This window comes from Motacilla alba, chromosome 15 (assembly GCF_015832195.1).
Source record: "Motacilla alba alba isolate MOTALB_02 chromosome 15, Motacilla_alba_V1.0_pri, whole genome shotgun sequence".
NCBI classification, from domain to species: Eukaryota; Metazoa; Chordata; class Aves; order Passeriformes; family Motacillidae; genus Motacilla; species Motacilla alba.
In genome coordinates, this window is record NC_052030.1 from 6,181,786 (window position 1) to 6,197,249 (window position 15,464).

At 39.9% G+C, this 15,464-nt stretch overlaps 1 protein-coding gene across 2 annotated transcripts in view; it reads left to right on the top strand.

Moving 5' to 3' along the window:
- The first annotated feature begins 201 nt into the window (after nt 1-201).
- LOC119707241 (septin-2) overlaps nt 202-15,464 on the top strand; it is a 35,238-nt gene continuing 19,975 nt past the window's right edge. For both annotated transcript variants that reach the window (XM_038151879.1, XM_038151878.1), the window contains exons 1-7: nt 202-284; nt 5,113-5,164; nt 6,266-6,365; nt 7,827-7,913; nt 8,500-8,623; nt 13,023-13,157; nt 13,632-13,749. In XM_038151879.1, coding sequence (XP_038007807.1) covers nt 5,138-5,164; nt 6,266-6,365; nt 7,827-7,913; nt 8,500-8,623; nt 13,023-13,157; nt 13,632-13,749 — 591 coding nt within the window. In that variant the 5' untranslated portion in view covers nt 202-284; nt 5,113-5,137. The remainder of the gene's footprint in view (nt 285-5,112; nt 5,165-6,265; nt 6,366-7,826; nt 7,914-8,499; nt 8,624-13,022; nt 13,158-13,631; nt 13,750-15,464) is intronic.

Consider the following 15,464-nt stretch of genomic DNA (forward strand, 5'->3'; position numbering starts at 1 on the left):
CAAACCAAACCATTCCGTGAAGATGCGGCACCTCGGAACGCGGTTCGGCGGCGGCCCTGACTCGCGGGCCGCCATGGCCGCGCCCGGCGGGGCGGGCGGGGGACGCTCTGTCCCTCCTCTCGCTGCTCCCGGAGCCGCCTCTCGCTGCTGTCCCCGGCAGGGCGCGGACCATAGAGCGGCGCGGGGTAGGCGGGCGCTCTGCCGCGGTGGCTGCTGGGATGCGGGAGGGCTGTGGGGCGGAGCGGCGGATCGCGGCCTGGCGGCGGGAGCGGCCGCGGCCTCAGGTGAGCGGCGGGCAGGGGCCGCGTCCCCCGCGGCGGCGGCGGCGCCTCCGCCCTCACAGCGCTGCGGGGGCTCCCCCGTGCAGGGCGCGGCCTCCACCCTGCCTCCCGCCGCCGTTTGCGGGGAGGGTCGTGCCGCCGGTGTGTGGGGACGGGAGAAGTGCAGCCGGGGCAGGAGCCCCGGGACGCCGCGGCGGGGCCGTTTCGCGCACACCTTGATTTGTTTCTAAAGCAAGGCAGGGATTAATTTGAGATGGGAACAGGGCCGCGGTGCCGGGGTAGCCGGAGATGCGAGGAGAGGATGGAGCAGGAAGTGCTGTCTCCACTAGGCATTCCTCGGATGCTTTTAAAATTGCAGCACCCACCGTGGGATTGCGGCTGCCGGGAGCCGGGCGTGCGGCGGGGGATGCTCGGAGCGACGGGAACCTGCCGTGGCAACGGACCGAACCCGTGCTCTACTTCTTTTTGTCTTTAATTACTGTTCACGTGTAGGTCAGAGACTTCGTGGTATCGTGAGACTTAAGCAAGACTTGGAAATGATTTAAGTACAAGCTTAGCAGTTTGCTGTGCGTTGACAGTATATACTCAATTATACTTAAGCTCTGTGGCTGCGAGGCGGAGCTGCCTATTTCCTGATGAATGATTGTGGCTAATATGTTTTTCTTTTTAATTTAAAAAAGCCTCTGTTTTTCACAATTATAGGTCCATTTAACAGTGCTTTTTGACACAGTAACTCAGCAAAAATACTGTCAAACGCTGCTTGTGTAGAACCAGGATAGGATGATGATCCCTAAAACTGATCTTTTACAAGAATGGTTTCACTGCCTCCTTTGTGCATTTCAAGTGGCTGTTTTCGTTTTCATTGATAAAACAGTACCAAAGGAAGTTGTTTAGAGTCATATGTTAGCGTTGAAAGGGAGCTTCAAATAAAATATTTAAGATTAGAGCTTTAGGTTCGTGTGTTGCTTTTTCCTGACCTTTTAAGAATAGTGCTCATACAGGTAGTTGAACTCTTGCTTAGTCCTTGTTCCTTTTGCTGTGCATATGTGTGCTGTTGAGTCACAGGCATGTTCCAAATTTTTATGCATTCCCAGTAGTATTCCCTGTACAGTTTCCTTGGTTCAAATACAATTCCGGAAGGAAGTCTGTAGAATTTATGAGCTCTGAACATCAGCTCCAAGCCATAGCGTGGTCTGTCTGGAAAAGTCACAGCTGGGTTGTTGCATTTTCTCTAAATTCCATGTTTGGTGGAAGTGATGCAGTCACTTGCATTCACATGCATTTTCCTGAATAAGAGTAAAGCGGAATTGTTAGTGTGTAAAAGAGCATTCCTTCAATTGATAATACCTATTTCTAATGAGGAAAAATGAAATCATCTGGGACTGTTCATCTGGAGGAGGTTTCCCACAGTGGAGTTGAGGACATGCCAGGAACAAAGCATGGCACACAGAACAGGCTGTGCTGGATGCATTTGTTAGAACTCAGTGATTCACAGAATCATGCAGTTTTTTCTATTATTATTGATGTGACTCAGATTTGACATTTCTTCCTTGGGTTTTGTAGTTCTTATGGTGAGAAACCGCAAATACTGCTGTTTTACTGAGATATCTTGGTGTTTCTGTCTGCTTTAAGTCTGAAAAGTGACTTCAGAATGCTGATGCTTTTGAGACCATTTCCAGCACTGGGAAGCCTGTTTACGTCTTTACTCCTATCTGTGGCTATTAAATTCTGCCAAAAAAAGTATCTGAGTTATATAGCCTCTGATAAAAGAAAGAAGCCTCATTTGAGAAGTCAGGAGGGCTGTTCTGCTTGTCAAGATAGCTGTAAGGTCACTCGGCAGTGATTATTTGAAAATGTTGTCTGTTATCCTTATATGGACACGCTCTTTGTACATGTTTGTAGGGCTTTCTTTGTGCTGGTTCCTATTGAGAAGCTCCCAGTCTGCCTGTTCATCACAGTTTACTTCTTGCATCCTGACAGGAACAAAGGAAATGACCCATTTTCCTTCCTCTCTCTTTCTCTCTCACCGGAATATTGCTCTTAGCAGAGGACAGTGGGATGGCACGTTCCAGATGCAGCTGAACTCCGTGGCACTTTGCTCCTTTACGTTGCCGACATCAAATTGCTCAGAATAGGAATTTATGGACTCCAAAATGAAACTTTGTTGTGTCATCCGCTGTTCAAAACCAGATTTGGATATTCCTATGCTGTAGCACAGTGTCCCTTTTTTTCTGCTAGGCCTGCTAAGTAGAGCCCAGCATTATTTACAGATAAAGTTTCACTGCTTTTTGGAAGTTGTTGCAAATGTATCTTATCTATTCCTTTCTCCTTGAACTGTTTTGTATGTGCTGTTTTGCTTATCTCCTGCTGATTGAAAGAGTACTTCGAAAATCTAAAGGAAACAGAACAGATACAGTTCTTGCTCTGGTTTGCCTTAGTTGTGGGGTGGTTTTTTTTGCATTTTGTTCTGGACAATTGATAAGAAATTAGAAGTTACAATTTCCAGGTGTGTGAACTCCCCAGAGTGTTGTCAGAGACTCAGCTTCACCTTGTTTTGGTGTTGGAGTCAGCTGTGTGCAGACAGAGCTGTGGGTTTCTGCGCTCACTGATGCGCAGCGGGGACTGGTCCAGCGCCAAGCTCTCCCTTGTGAGCAGTGCTGAGAGTGCTGTGCTTGTTTGGTGCTGTAAGAGGATTCAACGTGTGGCATTTTGTTCATTCCGAGCTTTTGATTCCTACTGTATGGTAGAGCTTTGGGAAGGCAGCACATGGTCACCAGGGAAGTTTGGAGGAATGATTTTCGAGGAAACCTCATGAGGGCAGTATTAGGAATTGCAAAACGTCAAAGCTGAGCAACTGAGCTCCCAAATGAACCCTGACACCTCAGGTGTTGTGGAACAGCAGGTGTTTCTGTGGGGTTTTTGTTGTTGTTGAGGTAACTTTTAGCTAGCACATTTCTATTCTAATGAAAGACGTTGGGAATTTACTAACTGGAAGTGTGAGCTGCAGTCATGATGTGATCAGAGCAGCTGGGCTGCTGCTTTGGCTGCAGCAACTTTTCAGTCAGAGTAAGCCACAAGATGATGTGGTTTGCCTTGTAAGAAACAGGTTTTGTAAGCTGTACTTGTGGAACAGATAATTTTATGAAAAAAATGTTCTTTATGTGATAACAGACTAACTCTGAGGCTGAATGTGTCATAATCAGTTGATGGTAATTTTGACTCTTCTGCTTTTTAATCCAGTAACTTGAGTAATGGATGTTGCTATACTGTCAGCTTAAAGTAGAAGTAGGGAATTTGCCATACATATTGAAACCTGAATCATTCCCCTGTCTCTCCTTTATCTGTGGACAGTGGGCCAGGGTGATTCTCCTTTGGCATTACTATGAGAAGTGGGTCAGGTACGTCTACATTGGCACTCAGTAACTATGAGCTTTTCTAAACTCTTGAACTGTGTTACTAATTTTATTGACAAGGTGACAACAGAGGTTTCCAAACTTAGCAACAAGATGTCAACAGAGTTACTTCTGTCAGTGGGATTGTGAGTGTCTTTAAGGATCTGTGACAATGGTTGGCTGGAGGCTGGAATGAGCCTTTGCATATTGGTCCAAGGAAAAGAAGCTCTGGTTTTCAAAACTATTCTTAAGGGATGCTTTCCAGAATGTTTTGAGGAATACACAATTAGAGGCTGACAGATGATTAGAATGAGGACCTCCCTATTTTCTGGCAATGGATGCTTTGGGCTTTCATTAGTAAGCAAAATGAGCTGGGTATGGGGGGAAAGTAGTTGGAGGAGGAAAAAACCGACTTTGCTTGCTTATAGGTTAGCTGGTACCTGCACAGCTGCCAAGATTTTAAATGCCTGCTGCAGGGCAAATGAAATACCATGGGAGCTGAAGATCTGTTTTCTTTAGAACTCCAGGCAGCAATTATGCTAACTTCGACTTTTCCTTCAGTCCAGAGCTTGGACTCTGCCAGGATTTGACTGTCAAACTGCCAGTGTCAGAAACTGGACTGTATCCTGCTAAAATGACTCCTGCTACCCAACAGGAAGGTCTGAACACACAGGTGCCTGCATAGGTCACTTCCCTACTTTTCCAGGCCAAGAGCTGCATTGTCAACAAACCAAGCTGTGAAGTGCTCCTGCCGCTTCTGCGTTTCCTGTCCCTACTCTGGGGCTGCTCTAAATGAAAGGGCTTTGCTCTTGCCCTGATAACTAATCTATAGCACAGCTCTAACATCCTTGAGTAAAGAGATAAGGGCTTGCCAAAGTCCAGCTGTTCTGGGTGCCTGAAACCAAAGAACAAATCTCTTTTGACAGTCCTTCACACTGGCATGAATTTTTGCATCCAGCATGGGTTAGCCAAGTGTAGTGTCCTATTCAGCAGCAGCACTTTGAAGTCACTGAAAATAATGTTATGTTCTGACCCCTTACCTGGGAATCATGTAGGTGTCCTGTTCTCATGAGAATTTTTGGATGGGGTAATAATCCTCAAATGTAATGTTTGGACAACATTTGCATTACGTTCGCCTACCTGTGAACCATCCTTCTACAAAGACAGGATGGGTGAAAGTTTGTTATGATACTAAATTTTAATATTTTGCATTTTAAATGAATTTTTCTGTTCTGAAATTTTTAAGTATTTCAGAACAGAATTTATTTCAGAAGGAAGACATTTTGATTATGGCTTGTTTGTTCTGGTAATCCTTGAGTATGTGACATTTAATTCTACTAGAATAAAATGTGATTATTTCATGCATTTGATCAGTTCAAAATTAAAAGTAATGTAATCTTCAAGTGAGCTAACGTGTACTATGGCTTTTTTTCTTCCAGAGTCTGAAACTTGAAGTGAAGAAACATGTCTCAGTCAGGTGAAAAAGTGAAGGTAAAGAGATGGCTGCATAGCCAATATTTTGTCTAGAATCTGTTCAACTTCTGAAAACATTTGTAGTTTTACTGAAGTGCTAAAATTGGGAATAAATTATACCTTATTGCTTCAGATGTGTTTCTTAAAAGGAACTGCTTAGTAGAAAGAGAGATTGTATGTGATCCTAGTGATGGACTTTCTGATGTTCACCAGACATTCAGTCTCTGCTTAAAGTTAAAATGGTACCTTAACCTAAGGAAATTTCATGTGACAAGCCTTCATTCCTAATATTTTGCCCACCTGGAGGGGCTTTAAAAGGAGGATTAGTGAATAAGTAATTACCTTTTAAATGATTTCCCTTGTATCCCCCCACGCCACTGGAAGTGTATGGCATTGTAGAAAACCTGTTCTCATCATAAGCTCATCTGTGAAGAAGACATCTGGTTCCAGGTAGCCCACAGGTCCCTAAATCAGATGGCTGCAGTTCTTATTTAGGCTCCTATTAAGTTTTCAGTCAATGGGTAACAGATGTTGGAGCAGACTGCCCTGTTTATAGCCCAAATCTCTTTGATAAGTTTTTCAGGCATGTTTCTTTTTCCTGCTTTTGTGTTAGAAGTCAAAGATTGTGAAGATAGGTGAACAACTTAAGCAGCAAAGGATACATCTCTGTCTGATTGTATCTCAGTAATCCCCCCATTAGTATAATGTTCTTGTTTTTTACCTGTAAGCATATACATTATTTTTATAGAAGCTAGTAACAGCAGACACCAAATCTGAACAGAATTTTTTATTCTTAATTTTTATTCTTAATTTTATTTCTTAAGATTAATAATAGTGTGTTCTTGCAAGCTTGCAGATTTTTATTTTTATTTTATCCAAGGGGAGACTTTTGTTTGTGTAGCTCAGGGTACTTATCTGATTTCTATTTATATCAGCCTGCTTGGTAAATGAGCCTTTTTAAGGTCTGCTTTGCTATTGCAGCAAAAATGGTTTCATTCTCTATTCTTCCTTGTGCTTTATATACCCCTGCACTTTATTGTGTAGAATCAAGTAAACTCTTTTTAAACTTTTTAGGGGGAAAGGGATCTCCTTTATATTCAACCTTTGTTTTCTTGTCAGTTTTCCGACTCGGCAGGCTATGTGGGATTTGCTAATCTGCCCAACCAGGTTCACAGGAAATCTGTGAAGAAAGGCTTTGAATTCACACTCATGGTGGTGGGTAAGTGAGCTCTTAAAGTATTTTTGACTGTTATACAACAACAACAACATTTCTTTCACATAGATGTGTACATCTTCCTACTTAGCAATTGACTCTTACACAGTAGAAAAAGCTTTGAACCTCTATACACTTTCTAATTACATCTGTTACTGTTTTGTCATGTTTAGTAGGAGGGAGTATTTATAGTGATTAAAGATGAGGACTTGGAGCCAACAGGACATTCTGGCATTCCTGATTCACTGTCAGATGACAGGGGTGGTTGTTTCATCTTTCTTTCACTCTTGTTTCTCCATTGAAGGCATGAATGCACACAGCGAGTGTCTTGCTGTTGAAATGGTGATGCTGCTGTTGTGTTTTCTGCTGTTCTGTACTGACTCACTCTGGTCTCAGAGATAAACCTGTAATTTGCCTGTTCTGTTAATGAGCACCTCTGAGTCTCTTTGATGGAGACTCCTTTAGGCACAAAGCTCTTCCTAGTGATGTTGAATTATATTCACATTAAATCACTTTAATGGTTTTCATGTGCAAAAGGAGTCCACAGTACTGTTACCCTTTTGTAGCAATTCGTGGAAAATGAAAATGTGCTCTGTAGTTCCATTTGGGATTACCTGCTGACAGTATTCAGCAGTGTTTGTGAGATAAACAGGTAATTCATGGTAATTGTAGAGTTCTTGTGTCATGTAGTTTGTGATGAGAAATACAGATAATTTTTCCCATCTCTGGTATCAGGTTAGTAGCATCTAAAATAATATGGCCAGTTGGTCTAAATGCTGACTCCTGTGATTCCTTGAATTAGGAAAAAAACCAATTTTTTGAAACTCAGATTAAGTAGCTAAATTTCCATGTTTAACTTCATTACTTAGATGTAGGACAAAATTTCTATCATTTGAAGTTACACAATTATAAGACTTCTCAGGTGAATTTTGAATAATTTGCTTTATGATTTTCAGTTTTATGGAACCTGTATGGGCTTAAGTGTGAGGGTGCAAAATTTGACTATTAGTTTGGAATTGCTTTACTCATTTGTCTTCTCAGCAGTGTTCCAGGTTCAGTTTGTAGCTTAGGAAAACTTTCAAGCTCTCAGAAATTTTCAGCAGGAGAGTTACAGCTCCTGATTTTTGTGAGTTTAAATGAAAAAAGCTGTAATTTCTCTCAAGTAACTGAACTATCTCTAGATCTATAGTCCAAGTGCTGTATGACCTTTCAGCTTTTATTGTGACATCTGTTACAGTAAACTTACAATTTTCATGTAACACTTATGAAAACACTGGAGCCTTATTTTTCCGGTGTTTTCAAAGTGTCTAGCTGAACCTTTGATGTTTTTATATCAAAAGCTAGGGTGGATCCTGATGAACAAATTATTTTTCCTCCATAATGTGGGCTTGGAGAAAGACAAGGTGCTTTAAAAATCTTGGAGTAAAAAGTATATATGCTTAATAACCTGAATTATTTTGTTTGTAGGTGAATCTGGCTTAGGAAAATCCACTTTAATTAACAGTCTGTTCCTGACTGATCTTTATCCAGAACGTTATATTCCTGGAGCTGCAGGTAAATGTGGTTTTGCAGTTTCTCCAGCACACTCCACCCTATTACATTTCTTGTTCTTTTAGTTAATATTGCTTCATTCTTTACCCATTACACCACTTTGTCATGCTGTATTTAAATTTTCTGAATTATGTTTTGTTGAGCTGTCATTTTCTTGTTTAGATTTCCTTTCTAAGATAGCTTTTGTTTCTTTATCAGCTGCTATTCAAAAAAGCTCCTCCCAAACCTTTTAGGTATCAATATACCTAAATGTGGTTTTGCTCTAATTCCCATTTCTTACTGCTTTTTGTCTGTAGTGCCTTAAATCCTGGTTAGAAGTGTAAATAACCTTTTGACAAAGAATCTATTGTGCTTTTGAGTATTATTATTTTATTTTTGCATATTGTTATAAGTAAACCTATGTTTTAGTTCATCGTTTCTTGTTTACTTACAAAAATGTGGTGTTAAATTTTGCTTACTACTTTGTGTATTTTGATAAAAATATTTTATGTCATGCAGGTTACAACACACTTGAGCTTGCAGTTCCTCTTGTGGGGGTCTCTGCAGGAATTGATAGGCAAATAACAATCCAAATGTTCCTTTGTTTTAGAGAAAATAGAGAGGACAGTTCAAATCGAAGCTTCTACAGTAGAGATAGAGGAGCGAGGGGTGAAGCTGCGTTTAACTGTAGTTGACACACCAGGATATGGAGATGCCATTAACAGCCAGGACTGGTATGTGTGTGAATACTGCTTTGTTAATAAAGTGTGTGTCTTACACAAACACTATTCTAGTGTGTCTGGTACTTTCTACAACTTCCAGTTTCAATTTTCTAACCACTTTCGGTGTTTTTAAAAGTTTTGTAGGGTGTGTCTATGATTCTGCCTCAAAATTAACAGCCTCTCCTTCAAAAAGTTTCTCTGAGCCCTGCAGTCAGCTTTTTGTCTCTATGGCCATTCCAACAGAACAAAATTCAGGTGGTGGGAAACTTTTTGTCTTTTACTTTCTGTGTCTCTGGCCCATCCAGTTTCCATGTTTTTAAGACAGTTCTTTTCATCCCCTGTCCTCTATATTTACTACCAGCAACTTGGGTAGAACTGATGTTTTTTATGATGAAGTTACCACTTAGCTGTCTCTGGCCTAAATATCACCGACAATCTTCAAAGGATGAAATAATTGTCAGTAGATACACTGGAAAATATACATAATTGCTTTAGCATAATGATTGCAAAGAAGGAAGTTTATAACGCAGCTAGAGAGGAATGGGGCAATTTGTAACAAACTAAATTCCAAATAATCACATTCAGGCAATTCTCTAACTGTGGAAAGCTGATGAATTTTTTAAATGAAGATTAGATATCCTTACTGGGATGCTTCTAGTTTCAGTGGATTAAAACTTTGAATTATCACATGGTTGTCCTTTAAGAAGCACCAATAATAGCTATTTTACTTGGTTGTTAATTTTGTTAACACTTTATTCGTGATAGTGGTAATCCCAAGGCAAACAAGGATCACTGTGCAGAGAAATGGAACATAAAGCTAATAAAGGTTGATTTGAGTCCTTCACTTAAAGACCAGGAAATAGATAAATAGCAGATAAAATAAACACATATAATGCTAATAGAGTGTTTTGCAATCTTTCAATGACAGAATGATGTATCTGCAGTGTTCTTATTATCAGATGGTTTTTCTCTTCTTTCTATGGCATAGATGTAGGAACACAGCAAAGTGAAGGCAGTGAAGTTCTGTAATACACTAGATGAAAGTCTGAAAGTGAAGCTCTAGTGAGATTTTTATTTTCCTCCCACTTTTCCTACTTTAGTAAGTTGAAAAAAATGGAACTTGTGGAATAACACAAAGGCATCTTTCTGGGCTGCATCATGGTCTTGCTTATTTTGTGCACTGTTGACTAGAGCTTCCTTCCGCTGGAGCTGAGAACTCCGCAGCCTGTGCATTGTGTTATAGAGAGCTCTTCCTGTTGATTGTGTTCTAATGCCCTTTGTTTATTCTGCTCAGATGTTTCTTAGAGACCTACGTGTTCAGATTTTCCCCTTTCTTTTTGGAGGTTTTCTGAATAGAATCATTCTGTGGTGATTCAGAGCCGAGTAGAACAATTTATACATAATTTTATGTGACAGATCCGAAACATCAAATACACTGCAGGAACAAATAGTACTTACATCTTACAAAATAAAAAGATGCAGTTAGTGGTATCTCTTTAGTCTACTTATGTCACATGAAGAGCCTTTCAGCCATGGCAAGTGTCATTTTGACAAAGTCTGTTAATCTTTACAGGATGTCTCAGGGACTTGGATGGGCAGACTCTTTGTTTTGTGCTCTAGTGAAGACTAACCCAGTGCAACCACCTTCCTTCCTTGCTAGTTCAGAGGAAGGAGCAAGTTCATGTTCTTGAACTTATGTTTGTGTTCAGGAGCATTTACTGCAGTCATGGTTCACCAGTAGATAGTGCTGATCATGATCCAAGATTTATAAAGCCTTTTTTTGGGAAGGCTGCGATTTGTGCAGACTACTTGTTTTTTGAGGTGACAAATTTTACTAAAGGCTATTTTTGAACACAGGTAAATCAAAGTGGCACGTTGTCTCTAGGAGGTAGCAATTGCTGGGAGAGTTTCAAATATCTTTCTCTTGAGTAGGTTCCCTAATGGCTTTTAGTCTCTGTGCATTGATAAAATGGTTAAATTTTAGAGTTTGACTTTCAGGAATGGGAGCTGAGGTAAGTTTTTATGTATTTTGTTTCAAAAAGTGCTGATTAGGATTTTTTGCTAGTAGGAGTGTTTCCAGGAGGTCTATTGGATTGGAAAAACAACAGTGTTGGATTGGGAAATGATTTGTTAGAGATTTAGTACAACACACTTTCCGAAGTAGAGTAATTCTTGTTTTCTGGATGCTACTGTACTTAAAACAATATAAAAGGTAAGGTGGAGCTGAACCACAGTTAACCATGGTGATTTTTTTAAGATTCTGTGTGAAGCTTTAGTGTTGGCTGGGGTTCTGTATTCTAGAATCAGACCCACACCTAGGATTGCTCATGGCATCAGTTTAGGGGTGTGTTTGGAGAACAGCAAAATTCTTTGTGGTGGGAGGTTTAACACATTCAAAATCTTTCCATGCATAAGTACATTGGGATCATGAAAGAAGCGTGTCCTTAAAATAACATCTTCCATGAGAAGAGAGGGGATCTAATCAAGGGAGGAAAAAAATTGCTTGGTGCTTAGATTTGCTTTGATATCTAGCTTCAAAAAAGTGGTTGACAAAAACAGACTACAGGTGAACTTGTTAGATATTGCTGATCACACTGTTTCATCTTGCTTGCAGTGTCACAGGTCATTCTTTGATAGCTGCTCTCAGCTCTTTGGCTGCTGCTAAATATTTTTTTTCTTTCTTATTTTGCTTTTTTTTTTTTAAACTGACTAAGCTTATATTTTACGGGTTTTGGCAGCTTGATAATATTGTTCATTTTCCCCCAGTGGGCTTCAATGCAGCGTTTGTGTTGTTTGCTGGTACAATACAGGATGTGCTATCTCCTAAGTAATGACAGCACTGTGGTATAAGCCAGGTGTTTCCCGGAAGTCAGGAGGTACAGGACACTAACCCCATATTTATAGGGAAAATTATAGCTGTTAGACCTAGAAAACTGCACGTAAACTAATTACATTGCCAGAGAAATGTGTGATAGTTCTTTTCCATTGTTAGTGCTTAGTTTCTGTTCTAATATTTGTATGTCTTCAGTGTCATTACCTTTTACCAGCTAAAAGAGGTATTGAAGATTAACAGGAGCAAAAACCATATTGATGTGTTTCAGCACATTTAGGTATTAAGATGCTGTTTCCTAATGAGTAGCACTAAGGTCAAAACCCAATGAATTCCATCTTTTGCTTTGCCGTCTTGTGTAATATGAATAACCAAATCTTGCAATGATGTAAATGTGTGTGTGTGTCTGTATTCTACCGTGGATTTATTCCTTCTCAATCCAAAAGCTTGCTTAGCTTTGGAGAATCAAATTCCCTCCAGGATCTCTTCCATCATTCTTGTTACTTTCTTTTATTATCTCCTTTGCAGCCATGCAGCCCTGGGTCAAACGTTGCCAGCATTCTGTGTTCATTTTCCAAATTATTAATTTTCTTTTCTGTTATCTGCTCTGTTTCCTCCTTAAATGTATCTCATCAAGTTTGTGTTTTCTCAGCAACAGAAATATGGTTGTTCCTATTTCTCAAGCTTTCTGCTTAGTTTTTTTCTGAAGTAGTTTAAGACATGTTCATGATACACAATCATCTGCCCAACCTTATCTACGTCAGCTGTTCACTTCCCTTCCCCTGCAGTACCTAATATAAAGTGTCCTTTTATATAAATGGTGTTTGCAGATGTCTGCATGCTCTGGAATAGCTTAAAATTATCTTCTTAGTTATGTGTTGCTTTTTTTTTCTCTCTAGTCACTGCTCTCTGGGTCTGATTAATCTGTGATCAGATTTTGTGCTCATTTACTTCTTTGTAGGGAATATTTAAAATTGCCTTGAACTAAGTAGGAGTTTTTTTCATTTGCCAGCAGAAAAGACTTCTGTAAGGTAACAAAAATAGCTTAATAAATCATGTGATGCTTGAGTGCATGACTTGCAAATGTATTTGTACTTAATTCTAACAGATTACCAGAATATTCATAGGTAACTATAGAAACCTGGCTCTAGGGTCAGGGTTGTAAATCAAGAGGATATCCGGGATATGTCATTCATCAACTAGTTTGAAAACAAATCTTCAGCCCCCTGCCCCTAGAAAAAAATGCAGAAAAATCCTCCATCTTCTGTTCCTGTCTTGTCTCTGCACCAAGTGCTTTTTTCTGAGCTTGCACTTGAACTTTTTATCCAGTGAACAGAGTAACACTTGAAATTGGCTCTAGGCATAAGTTGACACTCGGTGGTTGTTATGAAAACACCCTTTTGAATTATCAAAATATTTTTCCTCAGTACTGGATAAAATGCTAGGAAGTTGAATTTTCTGTAGCAGTAGTGTTTTTAATAAAATGTGTTTCTCATTCTGTTCTTATCTTTTCATGATTCTTTCCTTATTATTTAAAGCTGATGTAAGATGCCTGTCTTTCTCTCCCCTCCTGTACCACAGCTTCAAAACAATTATCCACTACATTGACAACCAGTTTGAGCGATACCTCCATGACGAGAGTGGTCTGAACAGGCGCCACATCATAGACAACAGAGTCCACTGCTGCTTCTACTTCATCTCTCCTTTTGGGCATGGGTAAGAAAAAGCTTGAGCTTTTGTACTTTGGGGTGTTGTACCTTCATAACAATCACAAGTCTGTTCATTACTTGAACTGGTAACTTAGCAGTAGTGTTAATTGAGTTACGAACCTGTCAGTTAGCCAGTGCAATTAAAACAGTCTGTGGAGATTAGTGCTCTCCTTTACTTCGTCCCCTTTTGCATTTAATATTGTTTCAAGGCAGTCAGTACTGCACTGTTTATCACCCAGAAACATAAACACTTTTAATATCCACTTCATTATATAGAGACAGTTTTAATTACAACTTAAACTTTGCACAATCAAGTTGATAAGCAAGGGCATTAAGTTTAATGGCTTAATTTATTATGAGAATACTGTTTATGTGGACACTTGAAATAAATAATTTTTAATACACTTTGTCTGTTATAAAACAAGCAACACAAGACTCCATCCCTATTTTAAAACTTTTTTTTTCCCCTGCTTGTTGGCAGGCTGAAGCCATTAGATGTGGAGTTCATGAAGGCTCTTCATGGAAAGGTCAACATTGTCCCTGTGATTGCCAAGGCTGACACCCTGACACTGAAGGAGAGGGAGAGGCTGAAGAGAAGAGTAGGTCTAACACTTGATCATGAGATTATATACAAGCCAAATATAAAGTAATTTCAAACTGAAGAGGGGTGAATGATATTGGCCAAGGACCTAATCTTGGGGAAGTGTGAGGTGGGAAATCTTCACTTGCGTCTCTGATGTGCTTTGCCAGTTACACTTGCTGAGAATGTGGCTGTTCTTGGCTTCATGTGTCTGAGCAAAGCAGTACACCCAGTAGCAGCACTGTTTGTAACAAGGGTTCAGACAATGCTGAAAGGAGAAGTGGAGATGTTGCAGACTGGCTCTCTGAGAGCAGTGGCCCGAGTGCCCCTTAGTGCTGGGAGGGCATTAGGTGTGCTCTGAGGCCATATCTTCAGTTTCATCCAAAAGGTACTTGGGTTGTGCACTCTGCTGCATGGTTTGTAGCAAAATGTGGTTGGAAACTTTTAAAATAAGTGCACCCATGGTACAACTAAAAGAATAATACAGAGACAGGACAGTTGGGTTAATATATGAGCAGGATGCTTTTGTAGCTCCGTTGTTATAGGAAAATGCATGTCATTGTGTGGACATTTTTCCTGCTGGGTTATCTGTTCATCTGAAACACCAGACATACTCAGGGTTGTAGTGGAGACCATCTGTTTTTCCAGACAGTGGTACTAAAATCATTCTTTGCTTTGCAAGGTTTTCTCAGTATCTTGAATTTTTTTTTGACAAACTTTTCCAAGACAGCCCAGCTTTTGCCAGTTATGACATTGTAGTGAATTAAGTGGAGTAATGTCAATATTTGTGGTTGTACAAGTCTTTAACCTTAAATCGAATTTCCATTTTATTGCATCATCTGAGCAATGAATGTAAATATTTAATCTGCTCTGGTTTATTCTCTTTGATTGAGAATAACTTTGTGCACCTTGTTAAAGGAATGTGGAGGTGATGTGATTGTATTATGTATGCTTAGAGGTGGCCCAGTAAAATTTATTGAGATCACAAGCTTTGTCACCTTCAATTGACTCAAAACCAGTACAATAATTTGTTAAGTCTAATGGGTTGGAACCCTACAAAGCCTACGAATTTTTACAAATTTAATTACTTACTCCTTGAGTAGGGTAGGGATAATTAGTACTTCTAAATTGCAGTCTGCATTTTACACCAGAGTAAACCTTTTATAAGGTATCTTTTATATTACATTTTCATGCAGGGCATAACAGTTTTGATTGCGAACCTGTGACTTCCTGTAGGCCTTTAGAATGATTATTAGATTTTTATTCCAAGGGTGTTAGTGTTGGGAGTATTTTTATGTTTTCTTGAGGAGGGGCTACAGTTTTATTTATTTGGGAAAATAATATAAAATAGATAAAATCATGCTGCAAAGCAGCACATTAGCTGAACTCCACCTAAACTCAGAGGATTTGTTTGGAGCTTTTTTGAGTAAACCAGTGCCACAGTGGTAGGTGTGGCCATGGTTTGTGTGGGCACGTAAAGAACTATATTTTGACAAGGTGAGGTACTGCTGGCATTGCTGCTATGTTTATAAAGCTCAGTGATGTGACTAAACTTGCCCAAGAGATGGAACGAATCCTCTATGGATGAGAAAGTTGAAAGTGGGGACAGCGTGACTGTATGAACGTTGTCTGCAGTGCAGGCAAACATCCACTGAAGACAGCAGGAGATACTTGTACAGAAATGAGCAGCTTTATGGTGAACCACGTGCAAGGAGGAAGGAAATTTTAAAAAGT